The 23,278-nt window shown below is 42.2% G+C and overlaps 1 protein-coding gene and 1 long non-coding RNA gene across 10 annotated transcripts in view; one reads left to right on the top strand and one right to left on the bottom strand.

Moving 5' to 3' along the window:
• Nucleotides 1-23,278, bottom strand: part of SMC4 (structural maintenance of chromosomes 4) — a 95,797-nt gene that overhangs the window by 34,489 nt on the left and 38,030 nt on the right. For all 9 annotated transcript variants that reach the window (XM_038415870.2, XM_038415868.2, XM_043491875.1 and 6 more), the window contains 5 exons: nt 21,832-21,959; nt 20,771-20,911; nt 7,745-7,895; nt 3,421-3,585; nt 2,144-2,377 (listed from right to left, as the gene is read on the bottom strand). In XM_038415870.2, the coding sequence (XP_038271798.1) occupies nt 2,144-2,377; nt 3,421-3,585; nt 7,745-7,895; nt 20,771-20,911; nt 21,832-21,959 (819 nt within the window). The remainder of the gene's footprint in view (nt 1-2,143; nt 2,378-3,420; nt 3,586-7,744; nt 7,896-20,770; nt 20,912-21,831; nt 21,960-23,278) is intronic.
• LOC122455677 lies at nt 3,430-13,820 on the top strand. Its single transcript, XR_006274070.1, has 4 exons — nt 3,430-3,563; nt 3,658-3,791; nt 12,584-12,806; nt 13,499-13,820. It is a non-coding gene; the product is annotated as an uncharacterized LOC122455677 (long non-coding RNA).

Consider the following 23,278-nt stretch of genomic DNA (forward strand, 5'->3'; position numbering starts at 1 on the left):
ATAGAATGAATATTCTTGTCTTTGCGTCTTTCTTGTAACTTAAGGTTTTGCCTCGAGGGATTCTCTATGTTTTGAATCTAATTACCCTGTAAGGTATTTACCATCCTGATTTTACAGAGGTGATTCTTTTTACCTTTTCTTATATTAAAATTCTTCGTGTAAGAAATTGAATGCTTTTTTCACTGTTCTTAAGATCCAAGGGTTTGGGGCTGTGGTCACCTATGCAAACTGGTGAGGATTTTTATCAAGCCTTCCCCAGGCAGGGGGGTGAAAGGTTTTGGTGAGGATTTTGGGGGGGAAAGACGTTCCCAAACAACGTTTTCCCAGTAAACCCAGTCAAACTTTTGGTGGTGGCAGTGGCAGTCCAAGGGCAAGGGTAAAATAGTTTGTACCTTGGGGAAGTTTTAACCTAAGCTGGTAAAAGTAAGCTTAGGAGGTTTTCATGCAGGTCCCCACATCTGTACCCTAGAGTTCAGAGTGGGGAAGGAATCTTGACAAGCCTAAATTACCTTCATGGGGTCCAGGTCTGGTGTATCGGTACCAGGTCCGGTACCCAGAGGAGCAGGGGCCCTCCTCTCAGAGTCAATCAAATATGATTGGTGAGAAGATAGACCAGGTACTGGGGGAAATCCTGATCTGTTCCAGAATGGCTATTGCATAAGCCACTGTCCACCTGGCCAGGTATCTGCAGGGGGACCCACACAGAGGTCCTGAAGCACATAGGATAGGTACTGATGGTGGCTCTTGGGTTGGGTGCAGGGCTCCACTTCTGGTTCAGACCACGAGTCCTCCCGAGATGAGCACGGTGGAACGGTACCCCTCCCCTCACTTCTGTCATTCACTGCTGAGGGTCTGGGGACCAGTGGTGGACCAGGGATGACCTCGTAGAGGAAAGGAGGGTCGGCTTGCCTCTAGAAGGTACCGAAGGTTCCAGTGCTAGGAAGGAGCACCATGCTCTCTCCTGCTTGTGTTTATTGGAGCTGGCAGTTGTCCCAATGGAGACAGTGGTACCGGGAACGATAAGTCCCTGGCCACCACAAAGGACTCTGGAGTTTAAGGCACCACAATTTCACTGGTGCCTTGATGATTTCCTGATGTTGGAGGGAGATTCTGCATCAGACTCAATGGTGCTGCTGTGGGACTGGAGGTAGAAGGAGGAGTGGCCTAAGTTAGGTTGTACTCCACTGCCTTGGCCCTGCTTGCCTTTCTATTGGTGCACTGCTTTTTATGCTTCTTCCTCAGCATCGAAGATGGAGCATGGTGCCGGGATGCACGTGATACCAGAGGAATGCTTCACATCAAGGGTGAAGTGCTTGGCTCCGAAGGAGGATAGCCTTCAGTTTGCTCTCTCTGTCCTTCTTTGTACAAGGCTTAAAGTCCCAATAAATTAAACAGAGCGCTCTCATGCGAGTTTCCGCCAGACATTTCAAACAACTGGAGTGCAGGTCGCTCATGGGCATAGGCTTGATGCAGGAGGCAGAAAGTTTGAAGCCCGGGGACCAGGGCATGCCTGGCCCTGGGGCGAAGGAAACCCCTCAACAATAAGGGAGGGGTTCTAACTAGCTACACTAGTACTATTTACAATATTTACAGTATAACTATACTAATACTAATTAAGATACAGAGAAAAAAAAACACAGAAAATGTCTTGCCGAAGTAAGAGGAGTTGTTCCAGAAACCATTATGGGCGGTTAGAAGGAACCGAGAGTGCGGGGCCAGCGGCGCCCGTTATACCAGCAAATAAGTGCACAGCACCAGAGGGTGCTAGAGTCAGCCCAACAGATACCACTGAGGGAAAAATCTCTGGCAATGGTGCACATGACACATGCACACCTAACATGGAATGGACATGAGCAAGCACTCAAAGAAGCAGCACAACCCATCAGCGACTACAGCTCATTTTCCCATAACTTCATTGGCTCTGAAGTTTTAATAGTAGTTAAAGAAACTTTTACTACTAAATTAAACAAATAGACTCAATGTGCATAGGGAGTACAAAGATCTACTGATTATGATGGGGTCCATTTCCATGTTTTTCACAGTGCAACTAAACTTAAATATATGTATAGAGAGACTACAACATAAGCATGAAACAGCTCCTGAATGAATGATTCTTAAATGAAATATGAAACTTAAGTCTAACCTGCTTTAGTTCCTGTTCAGCTTGAGGTAGTTTTGTATCTAGCTCTTTGATACCAGCTATCCTTTCCTTAAGGGTTCCTGAAGCTGTCTTTAGAGCCTCTTTTGCTTTATTTAACTGAGATACTGCTGTATTATGATGGCTGAGGTAGATATCAAGTTCCGATTGGGCTACATCCATCTTAGAACGTGCTTCATTCACTGTTTTGCTGAACTCCATAAGTTCTTTTTCTTTGCCCTGTAGAAATGGACAGCACATTACATTAGAAATAGTTAAAATAAAGAAACTGAAAACTGGTGGGATGACTGAGCTGTGTAAGGTAATATATTCTATACATAGCTGAGCGAGAGAAGCAGCAGAGGAGAGGTGGCATGCTCTTAATCTCTTGAACAGTAAGTTATGGTGAATTTGGCATAAATAGGCTTAGTTAAATAAAAACAGGTCCCCTACTATCATAGTAGAAATCTGAATTGTGAATTTTGATGACAATCAGGAACAACAAATAAAACACAACCACTGCTAGATATCCATTCTCACCCCATCCTGGATTTAGGGTCCAGTAATATACCGAAGTGAAGTAAGGCATTATGTTCTAATTAAATCAAACTGTGATTTGGAAGCCACTGTTGTTTTTCAAGCCCAGCTTTATTCCAGTTACTCAATTGGCAAAAGAGATAGACGCTCTTCATGAATTAAACAAACTGAATGGAGGTTTTCAACTACAAGAAAGAGTACAAAGATTATATAACATAAAGCCAACTTTACACCGGACAAGTTTTAAACAAAGTTACAGAATATTAGCTAATTATTGTAATATTAATTAGGTGTTGAAATTTTTTTGACTAGCCCTCTTCAAATACTTTGACAGAAGAGTTTTTTGTTGGAAAATACAGTTTAGTTGAAATCCATACATATCATACGAACATGTCTATCTCAACTAAATTTAACAGCAGAAAGTTAAAATTATTCATTTTGGTATGGTAAAAAGTTTCATTTTGACTACAGTAATTTTCAACATTATTGAAACAAAGCGAGTCAATGGTTTCAAACTGACATTTTTTAGAATTTCCTTTTTGTTCCGATTCAGAACAAAAACAAATCTTGAAACGTGAGAATTTCCCACTGAATGGAAATTCCATTTCCAGCCTGCTCTATATTTGAAGCTAGTGCCTGAGAGAGCAATATTCCTGTACAAAATAGCTTCCTTGAAATACCTTTGAACCATCTAACTCATATTAATGTAAATAGTCTAAGCTTATGGACATCAGAATGTTTCAAACCTCTTTCTGTTTCTGAAGTCCTTGTGTTTCCTGTTTAAGGCTATCCATAACTTCTTTTAATTTTTCTTCTTCTTGCTCCTTTTCCTTTTCAAGAACTTCTTTCTTAGATGATGCTTCACTGATAGTTGTCACACTGTTGCCAGGTACACTTTTAAATTGTTGAACCTGTTAAGGAAGAAATTTTTAACTTTTTCCATTAACTGGTACAAAAAGTAAAGTTTCTTTTTTATCTTTAAGTTTTGCCTTCTTATGCTATGGACAATGAGGAAAACCTGAGGAAATGTAAACATCTATGAGTCCTGACATCACGCGGAGACTATCTACATCATCTACCTTCAGGACTGCAAATATCACCCTGCTTCAGCGATGAAGTACATACATAAAGTATCTCTAAAGGGCAGTTTTATTCACTAACATTGCTTTATGTAAGTGAGCAAGAACAAAGTTGTTTTTAGTTTCACCCTCCAAATTGCTATTTAGCTAGAGACCAGCACTCTAGAATTTGGGCTGTGGCTCCTTGTCTTCTCTTTGGATCTTTGGCTGATTGTCAAGCTTTTAATAGTATCTCCTCCCAACAGTCTCACTCAGTTCCAGTCAGAGACTTCTCAAGCACTAATCGAAACAAAATTCTGAACACACCCACACCCACACCCACACCCCCACCTCCACCCCCACCCACCCACCCCCACCCCCTACTTCGATGGAGTTTGATTGGTTCTCTTCTTCAAAGAAAGGAAACGTATGTGATAGGACCATAAGAATGAGTGAAAAGCAGGCAGATTGGTGTCTCCTGTTATACTTGGGCTGCGCCTTAGGAGGATAATTTGGCTGTCTCCCATAAGACTTTTTTCTGGAGTTGATAACGGTATCGTTTGTGATACAGGTTCCAGGTGTATATTCCTAAATGAGTACAATGTAGCCTTAGAGCAGTGGTCCCCAAACTTTTTATGTCATGCACCCCCTTAACCCTGCTCCTGCCCCTCAGAGCTAGGGTTATTGCTGTGGCTCTGCTGGGAGTGGGGCTGGAACCATGGCTGGGATCAGGGCCTGGAGTGGAACCGTGGCCAGGCCCAGAGCAGAGCTGGGGGCACAATGGGGCTGGGTGGCACTTCTTTCTAACCCCCCGTGGGGACTGGCCCAGGGGCAGGCCCCAGTTTGGGGACCACTGCCTTAAAATTTTTTAAGGAACATAGAACGGTGTGCTCACTGAATAAATCCATCCCTTCAAAGGACTTTTATTGTGATTTCCCCTTCTCATGGAATGCCCAATGCCTTAATCCATCAAGCCCTTTTCTTTGTCACTACTGTGGCCATGGATCCAGTCATCATGTCTGAAGAGTCCATTGTTGCTTGTAAGGCTGTTTTGGTCACTAAGTTGCCCCTCTGCTTATCTTTCAGCTCTTTTCTGTTCTAAGGTGGGTACTTTGCCAGAAAGGGTTTCACTTGCTCCTTGTTCAAAAAAATTATATTTAGCTAGAAGAGCCTAGAGTTATTTGCCCCTTGAGGTGGAGGGGGGTGGAGGAATAGGATTTGCTCTTGAACAGGTCAAATTCCTTTGAGTCCTTGTCCTTTGGGGTGCTTTTGTTCAACTTGGATTTCTCCTGAACTGCTGAAACAATCAAGGAGCCTGGGTTGGAATGGGCACAGTAGTACTGAAACCTTTTTGGAGGGACTTGGTATTGCTTCTCCACACTTCTTGTATGAGGTGGTATTGTGGCAGGTATTTATTATAGGGTCTTAGCAGGGTTAAGCAGTCTATTTATTGGAAAGGTGATTTGTCTGGGCCTGAAGTCGCCAATAAGTTGAGTAACATAAGAGATTTGTCTTATGACAGATGTGTATTTCTAGAGTGTCTGCAATTCTCATAACTAGTTATGGAAATGACTGGAATTCATCTGGTGCTGGTATCCTGGTCACCACTTCATCAGGTGAGGAGGAAGAAATGTCTTTGGATGATGAAGCAGAATGTTGTTGCTGCTTCTTCTGATGCTGTTTCTTCCTTTTAAGTGTTGGTGGATGGTCTGGCCTGGCATGCCATTGGGAAATGTAATTTTTATCTCCTCCTGGAATGAGACACAGATCTGCTCCTGGAAGTGTGTGAAGGTTGTTCTCAGTAAGTCATACAACTGGCATGCTGTATGAATATGGCTGGCTTGTTTGATGATGGCCAATCCAATATGATTTCTAATGTAGTTGGAGCTCAGAACTATAATGAGCACCACCAAGTCTTTCTGCATTCTTGGCCACAGATCTCAGGGAAGAAGGTTCACTGCTCAAAGGAGAAGAGAACATGTGCCCTAAAGATAGAGAGGGGGAGTACATTTTCTCGAGGGGCAGAGACCCTATGGTGATCTTGGTCACAGGGTCCACACTAGTGCTGATAACTTTGTTGGTACAGAGATCATTCCGGATTTCTCTAATGACATATCCTATAGTATCAGCGACTCTGCTAAAGGTATCAACACAGAGGGCTATATTATCGATACAGATTAGGGGGGTGGGGGGAGGGAGGCCAGAAAGTTTACTTGGTGCTGTGAAGGTAGGAGGCTCTTTGTCCCTAGTATTCAATTCCATTTGGGGCTTAGTAGCTTTCTTCCTGGAGTCCTTGTGTGGTTTTTTCTTGTGAGAAGGCACTGAGTTCCATCCGGTGCCTCTACTCTTATGTTCAGTTCTGGGCATTACATGTCTGCTGGACACAACATCAGAGTGCCATCTCTGGTATTTTGTGGGCTCTAGTATCCATCCACCCCTTATTTGAGGAGGCAGTCAGTGATTGCTCCAACAAGTAATGCTTTTGTTGAGCATTCTGTGACTTGCCAGTCCTCAGAGAACAACTGACATTCTAAGCATCTCTCATGCCCATCCTTTAACAGGATTAGACTAACACAAGAAGGACAGGGCTTGAAGCTTAGGAGCAGGTTTAGAGTCCATTATGTTGAATTACCCTATACAGGGGGATCCAACCATCAGAAGCCAGCTCAGATGGGCTGAACTCATTCACTCTGGTCTTCTCTATGTGAAATAAAATTCTGAGGGGTTTTTAAGGGTTTAGCCAGAGCTAAAGACTAGAGGGTCAGACATTTACTATGTTCTCTCATGCTACTATGGGCAGCAAGAGGGAAATGAGGGAGGGCAGCAGCCATACAACTCTTTATACCCTTATATGGGAACATAAGGAGGCACAGGGCACTTGTGCACTACAGTAGGATCCACACTGACATACATTTGAGGAACACCTAGCAGTTCCCTAGATAACCTTGTGAAGGAACAGCAGTCCAGATGCTAGACTGGTGGTTTGCATCATAAAACAGTAGCCCATATCCTTAGAAATATATAATTTTGGCCAATATATCCCCTTTTCTTCCTTTTCACAGCTATCACTGCCCTAATTTGGGTAATCTTGTATATTAGTTATGGAGGGGACAATAACAGCTGCAGAATAGATGCCTGAAGAGGCTGTTACTTCTTCAAGAACAGCAAGATAATTTTTTTAAATTACTCTTATTAACATTATATGGAATAAGCAGCCTAGTTAAGTCCATCCTCAGTTATGCCACATTTGGAATTCATGTGAAACCAGGAGTTCTGCTCTTAACAGCTATAAACTAACAAACTCTTAATGAATTATGGCAGTGCTAACTAAGCCTTTCTGTACCCTCTTTGCTATGTGTGGCTCTATTGGCAACTTCTCCCAATAACTGAGATCAGGAGTCTTTTTCCTGAATAAGTAAATATCACATCACAGATACCTACTTACAAGGAAGTGAAACTTCCTACACTTACTTACTGGAGATAGTAGTCACAGCTGTAGGAGAAACATAAAATGTGTAGAAGTGAGCCACCTTGAGTCCAGGACAGGGAAACATGACATTTTAAAACATTGATAGACATTTGAGCTGGGAGGGGACAGAGACAATTAAATCATTACACTTGCTACACAGAAGGGATGTTCAGTTTTCTTTGGCAACAATCAAGTTACTACACTGTTAAACAGTTTGGCAATCAACCTGGTAGTTGGATCCATTTGGAGACGTAGGCATGAAGGCTCAAGAAAATGATCTAATTCCTTAAAAGCTGATTTTCAAACTAAAAATAAAAAAATTGATATCATGAGTTTCATTCTCCACTCACTTTAAATACTAGACAAAAATCTTGATTTCTAGTGTAAAACAAATTTAAAAAAATTTCTGGCCTTCTTTGCATCATAAAGCAGCAAAAAATTTCTTTTGTAGGTACCTTAAAAAAAATGAGACGCCCCAATCTAGAGTAGATCAAAATATTTGATTGTTTAAGATGGTAAGAGTTGCAAGTTTCGTAGATATACCTTTTCTTTATCCTTTTCAAGCTGCTTCAGAAGTTTTTTAGCTTTGCTTTTGGCATGTTTTAGTTTTTCCCTCACTGTCACATCGTGCAAATCCAGCTGAGTAAATTTCTCTTTGTTTTCCTCTATGAACTTTGTAATTTTATTGAGTTTTCTAAAAAGAGAAAAAGGTCAGTCACTTTTGTATTAAAATCATTTTCACCAAAAATTGGTTTAGCTAGTGAACCTCTATGAGGCCTTGAATTGAAAGTGGTGCTGTTTGTTTTTTATAAAAACATCCAGCTTTTTATTACACTCACTATTTCCCTGTAGCACCAGTGCTGCAAAACAGAAGCACTGACTGTTTGTCAAGCAGCAAAAGCCATGCACTGCTGTGGAAAGCAACATTTTCTCCAATACATGTATGGCTAGCAATGCTCACTGATGAATTCTCATGACCTCATGAGATAGGAGGGAGCCTCACTGTCTGGGTTCCTTCCCCACTCTGAACTTTGGGGTACAGATGTGGGGACCCACATGCAGGACCCCCTAAGCTTATTTTTTTATCAGCTTAGGTTAAAAAAAAAAAAAAAAAAAAAAACCACTTTCCCAAGGCACAAATTCCACCTTGTCCTTGAACAGTATGCTGCCACCACCAAGTGATTTAGACAAAGAATCAGGGAAAGGACCACTTGGAGTTCCTGTTCCCCCAAAATATCCCCCCAAGCCCTTACACCCCCTTTCCTGGGGAAGCTTGAGAATAATATCCTAACCAACTGGTTACAAAGTGAACACAGACCCAAAACCGTGGATCTTTGGACACTGGAAAAAAAAAATAAAAATCAAATCAGTTCTTAAAAGAAGAATTTTATTTAAAAGAAAAAGAAAAAGAAAGGTATTAATCCCCTTTGTAAAATCAGGTTGAAAGATAACTTTACAGGGTAACAAAAGATGCACAAAACACAGAGGAACCCCCTCTAGCCTTAGTTTCAAAGTTACAACAAAACAGGGATAAACCTCCCTCCAGCAAAGGGAAAATTCACAAGTTGAGAAAACGAAGATAAACTAATACGCCTTCCCTGGCTGTACTTCCAATTTCTGTAATATGAGAGACTGGTTCAGAATGGTTTGGAGGACATGGATTGACGTCCGGTCCTTCTTAGTCACAAGAGCGAACGAACACAGAAACAAAGAACCCAGAACAAAGCCTCTCTCCCCTCTGCCCCGCCTCAGATTTGAAAGCATCTTTTGTTCCCATTGGTTCCTTTGGTCAGGTGCCAACCAGGTTATTTGAGCTTCTTAACCCTTTACAGGTAAGGAGGAATTCTAGGCTACCCTTAGCTGTATGGTTATGACACTCACGCTGTAATCAGAATATAGACTAAGTACTGGTAGCCTCATCCATCCATTATGTAGCCAAACCAAGTCTTCCATTGTTCTACAACTGGATATAGAAATATTATAATTAAACTAAAGAAAAGATGTTAAACTGCTGCTATGTACATGTAACAATTCCCAGGCTGAACATAAGCAGCAAATGCAAAAATAAGTAGACTAGCTACACCAGACAAATGGACTGCAACCCCTATTGAAAAAAAAACCTCAGATGCAAAGACCATTCTCAGATGACAGGAAGGGGATTTGATTGCTAACTATGTATATCATTACCTAGTGATTAAAACGTGTATTTTAGAAAGACATCCAGTCTTGATTAAAAGCCTCTCTCAAGTGATTTGAGAATTTACCATATCCCTTGATAAACATATTCCACTGGTTCATACCCTTACTGTTAAAATTGTTGTTTCTTTGCAGTATGAGTTTCTAACTTCAATTTCCAGTCACTGGATCTTATTATGGCTTTTTTGTTAGACAAAGAGCTCACCACTTAAAGGATATCTGAATGAGGACATTACCGTCTGGAAAACCTCTGCATTTAGACCTCACTCTCCTGAATTGAGCCCCTTCTGCAATCCAACCAGCTTTTATGTTTGAGAGTCCCTTTAACGGAGTCGCTTGAGAAGCTACCAGATCGATGACTATCTGGCTAGCCTGATTACTTCCTAATTGAGTGAATGAATGCAAGTCCCCATCCTCCCTCATTTGTTGAGGTGGTTTTATTGAGGTAGCAACAAAAGTGAAATTATTTAATATCCAGCCTCTCCAGAAGGCAGCAGTCTCTAGGTGGTTTGAATATTTAAAAAGAGTGTACACAAATACATGGAGTTTGTTGCAATTTAGAAATGTGATAAAAAATTATTAATCTGTTCTGTAACTACTGTTCTTTGAGATGTATTGCACATGTCCATTCCACTTTTTTTTTTTTTTTTTTTTTTGACAACCAGCTAAGGCTGCTCAGTCAATCATTTCCCCCCCCCCCCCATTGGTACCTGTTGTTGCCACACACCCTTGCAATTAGACAAGGGGCAGAGCCATCTCTGATACCCCTTCTTGCTGGAAACTCTGATGCAAAGGGGTAGGAAGGTAGGTCATGGAGGGACATGTGCAACGCTCCTCAAAGCACAACAGGTATGGAACAGGTTGGTAAGAAATGGTTATTCACCGTGGGCAGTAACTGTGGTTCTTCGAGACATGTCCCCAGATGGGTGCTCCAATATAGGTGAACTTGTGCCAGCTGCACCTTTGATCAGAGAAGTCTCATAGCAGCGTCTGAACAGCCCACACGAGTGTTACTCAGTTTCGTACTCCATCCTGTTATATAGCAGTGTGTAGGTGAACGGCCCTCAGTTCCCTCTCTACCACATAGCTCCACAGCAGACAACTTCAAAGCAATCGGGAAGGAGGGCGGGTAGTGGAGTACCCATAGAGACACACATCTCCAAGAACTACAGTTTCTGAACAGGATGAGTAACCATTTCTTCTTCTTCTAGTCATGTCCCCATGGGTGCTCCACTGTAAGTGACTACCAAGCAGTTCTCTTTAAGTAGGAAGGAGCTTCAGAGTCAAAATCTAGTATTGAAGAAAGTAAAGCTGAGCCAAATGCAGTATCAGAGCTGAATTGTGAGTTATTGCAGGGGTTCTCAAGCTTGCTTTTTTTTTTTTTTTTTTGAGGCCCCCACAACATGCTATAAAAACTCCATGGCCCACCAGTGCCACAACTATTTTTCTGAATATATAAGCCAGTGCAAAAGTTACAGGGTAGCAAGCAGGGCAATTGCCTGGGCCCTGTGAAGCTAAGCTGCCCAGAATTTGGCTTCAGCCCCAGGTGGCAGGGCTCAGAGGCTTTAGTCCTGCACAATGGAGCTTTGGATTTCTGCCCTGTGCCCCAGCAAGTCTAACACTGACCCTGCTTGGGTGGACCTCCTGAAACCTGCTCGTGGTCCCCCAGGGTGCCCCGGATCCCTGGTTGGGAACCACTGAGTTATTGCATAGCGCTCAGCAAAGGTATGTACAGAGGTCCAAGTCACAGCTCTACATATTTCAGTGATGGGAACATATTTGAGAGAGGCTACAGAGAAAGAAATACATCTCATACAGTGAGTCTAAGTCCAATGGTGCTTGGAGATTACAAGGTTGGTAGCAACAGCGAATGCAGTTGGATATCCAACTGGAAAGTCTTTGTTTAGAGACTGCAGACCCTTGTGATCTGTCTGCAATTGAGACAAATAGTTCAGGGATCTTTCTGAAAGTTTTTGTTGGCAAACCCTCAGAGTTTGAGGATGACTGTCTTCCATAAAAAGATGGCCAATTATTGCTGGTGGATCTGCAGGTGGCTAATGAGACCAATCCGGGATCCACAGATCTTGTCACAGTTGGAGCAGACTTTTCCCAGTGGAGGGGGTGGATCTGGATCATTGAGTCAAGCTGCGGTATATTCTTTTCTCCTTTCCCATTTCCTATTGTCTCTGTTGGACCTTGAAATACTGGGATCCTTGCCACAAGGTTATTTTCCATTTTGGTCAGTCAAGAGCTTGAATTTCCCATGAGTTTATGTCAATACTGCACTTCTTCATGTTGGTTTTGAGGGTATCTTTGAAGTGCTTTTTTTGCCTGCTCCTCCTCAGTTGTAAGAACATGACCTGTTTCAGAAGTCAATTGTCCGGCATTTGAAGAATATGACCAGCCCAACAGACCTGTTGGTGGATGTTCATAGCTTCAATGCTAGAGGTTTTGGCTTGGGACAGAACACTGAAGTTGGTATGTTGGTCATCCTCCTTGATTCAAAAGATCTTGTGGAGCCACTGTTTATGATATTGTTCAAGAACCTTGAGGTCTATACTGTACGTGACCCAGGTTTTGGCAGCGTACAAAAGAGCAGGGATACAATGGACTGAAATCTGAGAAGCTTGGTTTGATTCTCGATATCATGATTTTCAAACACATGTTCCTGCACGTATCTGAAAACTGCACTTGCACATTGGAGGTGGTGTTGAATTTCCTTGTCAATGTCAATTTTCTGCAACAGATGACTTCCAAGGTGTAAAAAAGTTTTGGATGTTCTCCAGGGTCTCTTTATTGATCTGAACTATGGGAGCATGATCCTGGTGATTCGGAGCCCGCTGGTGGAGTACTTTAGTTTTCTAGATGTTGCGTGTCAGGCCGAGTTGGTTGTAGGCCTCAGAAAAAAATGACTATTTTTAAAGATCTTCGTCCGAGTGGGCACAAAGGGCACAGTTGTCTTGTGTGGTCTATAATTAAAGTACAGTCTGCCACATGCCTCAACAGCTGGAGACAGTTCTTGACTGGGGTGTGAGGAATGATATGGATTGTATAGATTATGTTGGTTCAGGCCACTAATCTGTGCATTAGGAGGTAGGCTCTTGCTGCTATTGAATCAAGATGAGAATGTATGAATTCTAACTTTTGCAGAGGAGTTAAGGTGGACTTTTGAATGTTCTATTACAGGCCCAATTTGAGAAAGAGGCCTACGACTTTGTAAATTGCCCATGAAGTTACGTCCAGGGAACAACTTTTCAGAAGCCAATCGTCTAGGTTTGGGAACACCAGAATTTCTTTTCAGTGGAGGTGGGCTGCTAGTACTGACATGACCTTTGAAAACTCTTGGGGCAGACGACAGCCCAAAAGAGCACCCTGTACTGAAAATGGTCTTACCCGATAGGAAGAAAATGTAGGAATCTTCTGTGTGATGGGTTGATTGTGATATAGAAATGCATCCTGAATGTTGAGGTCTAAGAACCAATCCACTTGGTTTAGTGATGGAATTATTGCTGCAAGTGTGTCTTCACAAAGGTTTTGAGTAGCCTTAAAATTAGGATGGGTCTCCAGCTGCAATTTTTTAGAACCTGGAAATACCTAAAATAAAACCCTTTCCCTCTGTGCTGCTTGGGAACTGGTTCTATAGAAACCAAGAGTAGAAGAGAGTCTATTTCCTGTCATAGCAGGTTCTTGTGAGAGGGGTGTCTGAAGAGGAACGGGGAAGGAAAGAGGCAGGCAAAAGAGAATGGAAGTGAGTACCCAGTGGAAATGATCTCCAAAACCCACCTGTCTATAGTAATTGCCTCCTACGCCTACCAGAAGTGGCAAAGATAGTTGCTAAAGGGAGGAGGGCAGGTGAAATATTGTAGTTGATATGAAAGGGGATATCAGCTCAGGACCATGACCGCCCTGTCCAAATAGGTGCTTTGAGGTAGAGGGTTGGGAAGTTGAAGGTTGGGAAGTGGGTGGTTCTCTCTTTTGGAACCTGTCTCTTGCATTGAGGTTCATACGAGCTCTGGAAACCCAAGAATTTGGGTGGTGGTGATGCGGGGGGGTGTAGCAGGATCTCTGTGCTGTCTAGACCCACTAAATTTTCTCTTTCAGATAGATGTACAGATCTCCAGAGAACAAAGTGGCCCTGGAGTCCTTCAATATGTGCAGTGATTCGTCTGTGCTGTCAGTGAATAGTTTAAGTGCCATCAAAAGAAAAAGTCTTGAATTGTATTCCGGGCCTCCACTGGAAATACTCAGAGGTGAAACCAGGAGGCCGTCCTCATAAGTACCACCCTAAAATCAAATGAGCAGCAGTATCAAGAGAGGCCTGCAGAGATATTCTGACAAGCACCTGGTCTTCGGCAATAATTGACTGGAATTGCTCTCTGTTTTGCTGGTAGATGCTAAATAAAGGAGTTCATCTTAGTATAAATGTGTATGGTTGCATGTCACCATTAATACCTGATATTTGGCAATTTTGAATTGCAAAGTGGCTGACAAATATGATTTTCTACTGAACAGGTTGAAGCGTTCATGATCTTTATCATAGGGCATGGTGCTGCCATGTTCGTTAACTGCCTCAACCACTAAGGAGTTAGGAGAAGTATGAGAAAATACAAATTTTAAGTTCTTAGAGAGGACATAATATTTTTCATCTGCTCTCTAGCATGTGGACAGAATTGATGCTAGGGTGTGCCAAATGACCTTTGAATGGTCCAGGAAGGCCTCGTTAACAGGCATGGCAATGTGGGCAGATGAAGCTGTATGAAGGATGTCAAACAGCTTATGATATGTTTCTTTAACCTCCTCAAGAGGTATCTGAAAAGAATTTATGACCCACTTGAAAAGGACCTGGAACTATTTAAAATAATCAGCCACAGATGGTGGAGGTGGCATGACCGCTTCATCTGAGGATGAAAAAGATGTTGGCTGGTGAAGAGATCTCTTTATTAGCCCTAGCTTTTAGTTCCTCAAAGTTTTCTTCCTTAGGTCAGTGTGTCCTGGAGAGGGAGGATGATGAAGGCTTTTGATCTCTGTGATGGGTGGTGCTTGAGGCCCTAGAAAATTGCTGTCAATAGGCTACCCAAGGGTCCCAGTATGACCAAGAAAGCGGTACATATGGCATGGAGAGCGTCACCAGTGGGTGCCCATACCAGCAAGATGGTGGTTGTGGACGTCTTTCATGAGCAAGATCAACTTCCTCAGAGCCCCCTGAAAAGAGCCTCTATAGGGATGGAGTGGAGAACCTTGGACAGATACACGAGAGACCGATGCAAGATCTTCAGAATCCCCCTCTACCAAGTCACTCTGAAGCGGAGGAGCACCAATAGAAACATGAGGTGAAACCGTTTGGTACTGAGTGAATGTCTGGAGATCTGGAGGTCCTCAGTATCAAGAGTATATTGGAGCTGAGCTATGGTAAGTTGGGCATCTGGGGGAAAGCAAAACTCTTGCAGTACTGAGAATGTTGTCCCATATCCATGGCCTGTGCCTAAGTTATGGCTGAGGAACTTGATGGTACCATGAATCTCGACCACTCCAAGGTGAGTCCAGATAAAGCCTGAAGGGGCTTCTTTGGTACTAAGTGAGAAGAGGTAGTGCTCTTCTTGGCACCTTGCTCCATTGATTGTACTAATGACCTTTTGGAGCCCAGGACTTCACAATCCTTAGGCTTAACTGTGCCCTTGATACCTGAGGAACCACCAGCCTCATGCTACCAGATCAAAGAACAGTGGCTGCTGAAGTCATCAGAAATGACGACTTCTTTCAGGTAGATTCCCTAACCTGGAGAACTCAAAGAACAGTCTTTGGGAATCTTGGCTCTTCCTCTTAGACGTCCTCAAGGAGTGCAGTTCGGAGATGGTGGAGTCAGCGAAAAGGGACAGGAAAGTGGAAAACCAGTGCTGCCAAAGCTACACTGGGGCCATACATATGAATTGAGCATTGTGGTGCATGATTTTTAGCTAAACTCTGAAGTGGGATTGGTGGGAAATCATACAGGAGCTTGCCCATCCAAGGCAACAGGAAAGCCTCCAAGAGGGAACCTGGAATTGTGACCTTGCAGGGAGCAAGGCGCTGCCACTTCCTGTTGATTATTGTTGGAAACAGGTCTACCAGAGGAGTCTCTCAGATGGAAAATGCCCGTGGCTACATTTTGACATAGAGAACACTTGTGGTGATTCATAAACAATCTGCTTAGGTGGTCTGCAAGCTTATTTTGCACCCCTCAAAAGAAAGAAGCTGTGAGGTCAATCAAAGTGGCGATGCAAAAGTCATAGTTGCATTGCTTCTTTGCAGAGCTGGAGAAAGTGGGCCCCCTCCCTGCCTGTTGAGACAGATCACTACCACTGGCTTCTACCCTTGATATGGGGTAAGAAAGCTTGAAGCCAGTTGGATAGCTCTCAACTCCCTTATATTTACGTGTAGTGATAGTCCTTTGTGGATCATAACCCCTGCCTCTGAAGAGAGCCCAGATGAGCCCCCCATCCCAGGGTAGATATCTGTCACTAACATCAATGAAGGCTGAGGTGGGAAAACGGAACACCTACACTAACAGGGTTCATCCACCAGTCCAAAGAAGCTAAAATCTGAGAGAGTAACTTTACTCCTAGATTGAGAGGAGGGTTGGCTCAGAGCGAATACGGAGGCCAGCCAAGTCTGTTGTTCCCTGAGGCACAATCCGGTATGTTGGACTGCATTTGCGCAAGAGGCCATGTGCCCCAGAAGCCTCATATGATTCCATGCTGTCGTAGTTAGGTGAGCCTTGAGATCAAGGACGACCAATTCAATTATCTGAAATGTTGACCATAGAAGGAAAGCTGTGGCTTGAGTCAAGTTCAGAACTGCCGGTATGAATTCTATCCTCTTCACTGGGGAGAGGACAGACTTCTCGGTGTTGATTAACAGTCCCAGAGCATTGAAAGTTGACTGGATAAGAGAGAAACTGGATTGTAACTGAACTCTTGATCGGATTCTTACCAACCAGTTGTCCAGGTAGGGATACACTTGCCCACCCAGTTTCCTCAGAAAAGCAGCTCCCACTGACATACATATTTTTTAAAAAAAACTCTGGCAGATGCAGACAGACCAAGGTTTATCATTGTGAACGGGTAGCGAGGATTGTCTATTAGGAACCTTAAATGCTTCATGTGGCCCTGAACTGAAATGTGTATCCCACTTTCATAGTGTTTAAGACCGATCAGTGTGAAGTGATTCAGGCATCATGCACCTAGGAAGTGAGAGGAACCCTTCTCTTGAAAACACAGGGAAAGGAGAGGCTGGAATGTTGGAGAGGCATCGTGTCCTTGACCAACCCATCAAAATATATGTTTAGAGCCCCCAGGGTGCCAAGATGAACTAGGAGCTCTTGCAATAGAAGGGGGTGGGGTCTGTATCTATTCCTTTTTCTTAATAGGTCTTTTTTAAGCACAAGAGTAGCATGTCGGTCAGACTGCTAAGGATGAAAGTGCTTTCTTTTGGGGGTAGGGTTACATATGCCCAGAGACTTTAAAGTCGCTCTGGAGTCTTTTAATCCATGAAGCGTCATCCGTCTGCACTGAAAATAGAGAGGACTCTTCAAATGGCAGGTCCTGAACAGTCTGCTGGACTTCCTTGGGCAGCCCTGAAGACTGCATCGATGAGCACCTGTGCATGGTAAAAGCAGAGGCCATGGCCCTAGTAGCCAAGTCAGCAGCATCCAAACCAGCTTGCACTGATGTTCTAGCCACCAGCTTTCCTTCATTTACCAGCAAAAGAAACTCGTTTCCCACAAAAACGACGAGTCCTTGTGGCACTTTAGAGACTAACTAATTTATTTGGAAATAAGCTGCCCACGAAAGCTTATGCCCAAATAAAATTGTTAGTCTCTAAAGTGCCACAAGGACTCCTCATTGTTTTTGTTGATCCAGCCTAACACGGCTAGCACTCTGAATCTTGTTTCCCGTGCTCTAGTAACTTGTCTTTAAACTTTAATATCAAATCCAAGATATTAAAGTCATGCTGGCCTAACAAAGCCTGTTCTGAAATTCTAAGCTGTAATCCAGCCCTAGAACAATTTTTCCTACCAAACAGGTCAAGTTTTTTGCATCCTTTGATTTCGAGGTAGCAGCCTGCTGCCCCTAGTATTCCCTTTCATTGGCAGCCGCAACAACCAACGACTCCAGGAATGGGAAAAAAAAAAAAAAAAAAAAATACTTGAAGCCTTGGGAGAGTACTTAGTATCAACACTTATCCCTCTTGGATATGTGATGAAGTGAAGATGGAGTTTGCAACAGGGCCTTGGTGGGCTCTAAAATTGGCTCATTAATTGGTAAGGCCACAAGGGAGGGCCCAACTGTGGCCAAAACATTAACAGCTCTATGGGATGACTCCTAATGTCCTTCACTTGGATATCCAAGGCTGAAGCAAGACTTTTCAAAATCTCCCGGGAAGCCTTGAAGACATCAGGTAGGGTGAGGACCCTTTCACAGAAAGGGCACCATCTGGGGAAGAGGAAGATAGAGACAATTGAGTTTAAGGCTAAGCCTCCTCTGGTAATTGACCGACAGGATCCTCCTATACTCTTATCTCCTGACTTGGAGATGGGAGGAAACACCCCAGGGATTCCAAAAGGGCCATTGAAAAGGTGGGGTCCCAGCACCTTCCTAGCCACATATCCCACCAATGCAGCATCTCAGAAGCATCCCAGGGGGCAAGGTCTCAGAAGGGATTCATAATCTGAAGACTAAGCTTCTTTTGACCACAGAGGGGCTATGCCCCTCAATACTAGTGCAGAGAACCCAGAGACGACTGAAACAAGGCCATCATTGCCAGCTTTCCGCTTTATGATATCGCAGGATGAGAGCACTGACAAAACAAGTGACTGACATGGAACTGAGCACTGAACCAATTGAACCAAGACAGAGTGAGCTGATGGTACTGGTTTCCTACACCACTGAGGAAACTAGCACTGACAAAGACAAGACCTTTGCTGTCGCAAATGCCTCCAAGTGTAGTTGGTACAAGAATGATCTCAGTTTAGTGAGTAACCAAAGATGACAGCATTGTAGAAGTTGAAGGTGATGCTTGGGGTTCTGGACACAAAGGTACTGGCCCCTTGCCAGAATCAACTGTGCCTCCTTAAGAGACGAACTGGACAAGGAATGCTTAGATTCAGGATGCACACTACTCAACCCTTTTGTCCCCTTCTTGGTGGGCTTAGGAGCTGGAGATCTTCCTCTTCCAGTCTCTTCCTTAAAAACCTTGTACTTCATCCTCAGCACTGGAGACTGTGAGCAGTACTGGGACTTCTCCAACACGGGTGTAGTGTTTTTCCAAAGCTAAAGAGAGGTTGTCCCTCCCACCCCCCTCCAAGCAGGAAGGCTTCAATAGTGGTCTCGGAGCAGCTTCTGTCAAAAGAAACTTCAGCCTAGCCTCTCTGTCATTTTTGGTCCTAGGCTTGAAGTCCGTACAAATTTGGTAACAATCTGATAGCTGAGATTCACCCAGGCACTTTGAACAGGTAGTGTGTGGGCCACTCACAGGCATTGGTTTGGAACAAGAACAATAAGGCTTGGAGCCCAGTGAGGCATTCTTCGATACCAAAACCAGGATCTCAAGCAGTGGAACCAAAAAAACATTAAAAAAAAAAATTTTAATCACTAACACTATGAACAAGGCTAAGTTTTTGTCATGGACATTTTTAGTAAAAGTCAGGGACAGGTCACAGGCTGCTGAGAGATTTTGTTTATTTTCCGTGACCTGTCGCTGACTTTTACTAAAAATATCCATGACAAAAGGGGTAGGTGGGTTCAGCACCCACTGCTGCTGGGGCTCCCAGGACCCCCATTGATGCAGTGAGTGGGTGCTCCAGGATCTCCCTGCCCCTGGGGCTGGGCTGCTGTGCAGGTGGGGCTGGCTGGGAGCTCCAGCCCCAAGACAGAAAATGTCATGGAGGTCAATGGAAGTCACGGATTCCATGACCTCCATGACATAATCGTAGCCTTAACTATAAATAACATGTAACCATCTACAAAAAATAAAGGACACAGAGAACTTGCTAAAGCAAGACCAACAGATCCAACAACTGTCACGGGTGGCAAGAATGAACTGAGGGGAGTTGGGGTGGCTCCGCCCTTTATGCCTGCTCACAAGGGTTTATGGTGGTAGACAATGCCCGAGCTGCTCTGATGAAGGGAAAAAAGGGAAAAAAAAGTTTGACCACAGTATGTGGGGCACACACAAATCAAGAGTAGAATGCACATGTCCAGTCACTCAAAGAAGAACTAAAGTTAATCCACAGTCATTCTGTTAGGTTAGAGTTCAAAAGGTGATGATCAGGGAAAGATCCTTTCACAACATAATCGCTAATAGAAGCTGGATCCATAGATCTTGCAATATATAAACACCATTTTGAGAATTGGAACGATATAGATTGTTTTAAAACTTTTTAGTATTGTAACCAAACTAGGGTGATGACGTCAAAGTAACAAGAAAAACTGGGGAAGGGCGATAGAAACTATTTAGATCAAAAGCCTAACAAACAATTAGAAGAAATGACATCTGAAAGAATCAAAACATCCCAGACCCCTTCAAAGAGTTCTCCAATAGAAAAGGAAATACAGGATTTGATATTCAAAATATTTCTAGATTAATCACCCCTGTGAAAGAAAACCCTTCAGACCTTCACTAAACTTCATAAAGCAGTAAAAGAAAACCACAATCCAATTATCTGCCCTCTTCTTTATGGGTTATCTTTAAGGACATTCTCTTTAAAAAAAAAAAAAAAAAAAAAAAAAAGGCATCCGCTTAAACTGCCATTTTATCATAGAACTATGCCATACTTGAAGACACAGTTCTGAATTATAACCTTACAATCCAATCTGCATTGCAGCACTGCCCTAGGAACCAGACTGTGAGAGTGTCATAATGTGGCTGTTTGTGTGCATAGGTGGTGACTGAAAAGAGACCCACAATCTACCCACTGTGCAGGGGAAGAGTGGCAACCTAATGGCAGATGCTTTCTGTCCCTCTGTAGGTTCTGCCAACGTAGGAAGCCAGTGTGGTAGTTAAGGGGGCTCATAGCTGCATAAGATGCAGCAATGATCACAAATGAGCCCTTAATGCTTTACAATAGGTCACGCATAAAAAGAGAATATTTTCTTTAATAATACGTTCATTCAAGTATAATCAATCCTAATTGGAAATATGAAAGTACAACATGAGCACGTACGAACTTAGTGGTCATTTGTGGTGTCAGTAATACAGACTAGGTACAAAAGACCAGTTGATATGGGAAGAGTCAAAACAGAAATGACAAAACAGTTTGTTTTCTGAACTCAAAGCTTTACATGTGCAAAGTGCATGACATGCTATTACAGTTTGTGAGATAATGGAAGTACTTACTTTTCTACATCTTTCAAAGCTTTATTCTTAACTTTCATTTCATCAGCAAGTTTACTATTCTTTGTGTTAATATTTTTAGTGTCTTCATGAATTTTTTTCTTTTGGCTTTCCATTTCAGTTATCCGATTCTGTAGGTCATAACTAGAGAAAATACATATATTTTACATATTTGAGGATTACAAAAAAAGTCACTTGTATCAAACTTATTAGATTTAAAAAAATAGATTTGAGAATTTTGGAATCCTACAATTACAACAATCATCACTGTAAAATTAAATATTCAATCCTCCAGCTGATCATTGCTAGACAGTCTTGTGCACTTAAAATGGGATTAAAGAAATCCAAAGATTTTACAGTTTAAAAAATGTAAATTTCAGGCTTGTCTATATGGTGGAGTAATGTGTCCTACAGAGGTGTAATTTCTAAAGTGTACTAACATGTGCTCATTAATTGGTCCATGTAGACCCTGTTGGTACGCACTAAAGTTTTCCTAGTGCACTGTAACATAATGCAGTACTAGGTTAACAGATGCTAGGGAACCCTGAGTGCACACCAGTAAGGCCTACATGGACAAATTAATGTGTAACATGTTAGTGTGCTTTAGTAATCATACTTCCTGTAGGGAACATTGCTGCTTGATGTAGACAAACCCTTAGTTATCAATTTAAAATATCTAGTTTCTCTTTAAATTAGGAGGTTGGTCTTAAGAAGTCCACCAGCCAAACTACTTTACTTTGGGTGGGGGCAGTGTGGGAAAGGATGAGATTAAAAACAGGTTAAAAAGTGAAAGAAAGCTGGCAACCAAGTTTTTATGTGCCAACATGGACCATTGCTATTTGAAAGTATTATCTAATATTTTTAAACTTAATACTTCGCATAAATGGGCACTCATTTTACTTAGCATTCTTTTAAATTTGCACTAGTCAGTGAAACTTTTGAGTGTTCCTGGAGAGTCATGTAGACAAAATATTTACAAGTGAAAAAACAGGGTAGCTAACGAGTAACTGCACTACAAATATGGAAACCAACATTAAAAGTTCAGAAAAGAAGGTGTTGCTTACATGTAGTATTGGCAAATACGATTCTTTTCCTTAAACATTTTGTTTTCCAAAGAAAGAAATTCAATGGCTTTGTTTCTCTCTCCTTCTAAAGCATCTTTTTCTTTCTCCACCATTTTAACTCTGTTTAACTACAAAAGATAAATACAACATCTAAGTCAATTCACATTCTAAGAGCACTTCAGAGAAAGAATAACGAACAGTGAGAAAACTGATCACACTATATATGGCAGTCAATTAAGATCATATACAGAAAAAAAAAATCCAAAATTAACCTCACAACACAATTTAAGATTGTGAGCTTTTTGAGGAAGGGACCTACTGTATAGCACAATGGAGCCTGAACCTATTTAAGGATTCTAAGCAATAATGTAAGACAATCAAGAACATAAATTCTGACTAACCTAAGGAATTTTACAAGAAAATGCCCACCAGAATATACAAGACATGGAATCAGATTTTTTTTTTTTTAAAAAAAAAAAAAAACAATCAAGGGCTCCCACTTGTTTCAATATCAGTTCAGTCAAACCAAAGATAGCACAGGCGGGAATTTTTTTTAAAAAAAAAATCTCTAACAGACTGCTTAAGTGTATTATTTTTGCTATATCTGTTGCTCTTGAAGAACAATGTTTAAGTAGCCCCTTTTCAGCGTAAGTACTTATACAGCCACCATTGTTATAGTAGAAAACTACTTCCTAACTATTTAAATAAACTTTTACTTCTCAGTCTGCAAGGAGAAATAGTTTGATAACTTTGTGCATCAAGAATTTACGAAGGGAAAGCCAAGTCAAATAACTTAGCATTGTCTTTAGTTCGGAAAGTAGTTAAATTCTGTAGTTATTCTTTTGAGAAAGCAAGTTCTATAGTCTATGTCCAGCTTCTGTGAAAGTTTTATTTTCTACACTTGCAAGCCTCCTCATATGATTATGAGTGCTTCATTGTTCCAGTGGAATACTTCAACCTTTTTCATACCAGAACTACTGTGGAGTTTCCTGCTTTTCTCCTATTAGCAATATAGGAAATGTAGGACATAACCTTGATAACATAAGAAAGGCAAATGGGAGAATCCATGTTATATCCTGTACTTGAAAGAAACGGTTACTTACTTGTATTCTGTTTTTCTCTGAGATGTTGTGCCCATACACATTTCACTCCAGGGGTGTGTGCCCAGTGCACGTGGGCCAGAGATTCCGATCAGCAGTACTGTCAGAGCTGTTCCTGCATGTCCTTGCACCTTCAACTAGGAGCATACAGAGTGGGGCTGCCTCAATCCCCTCTCGATTCCTTTGCACTAGAGTCCTGATGACATTAGACTCCGAATAGTGGGGGATGGAGGATGGGATGTGGAATATGTATATGTGCACAACATATCAGAGAACCAGTTACTGTACAGGTAAATAACTTTCTTCTTTCTGCACACACACATTATATATATATTCTATGTTAGGCA

Source organism: Dermochelys coriacea, chromosome 9 (assembly GCF_009764565.3).
Source record: "Dermochelys coriacea isolate rDerCor1 chromosome 9, rDerCor1.pri.v4, whole genome shotgun sequence".
Taxonomy (NCBI): domain Eukaryota; kingdom Metazoa; phylum Chordata; order Testudines; family Dermochelyidae; genus Dermochelys; species Dermochelys coriacea.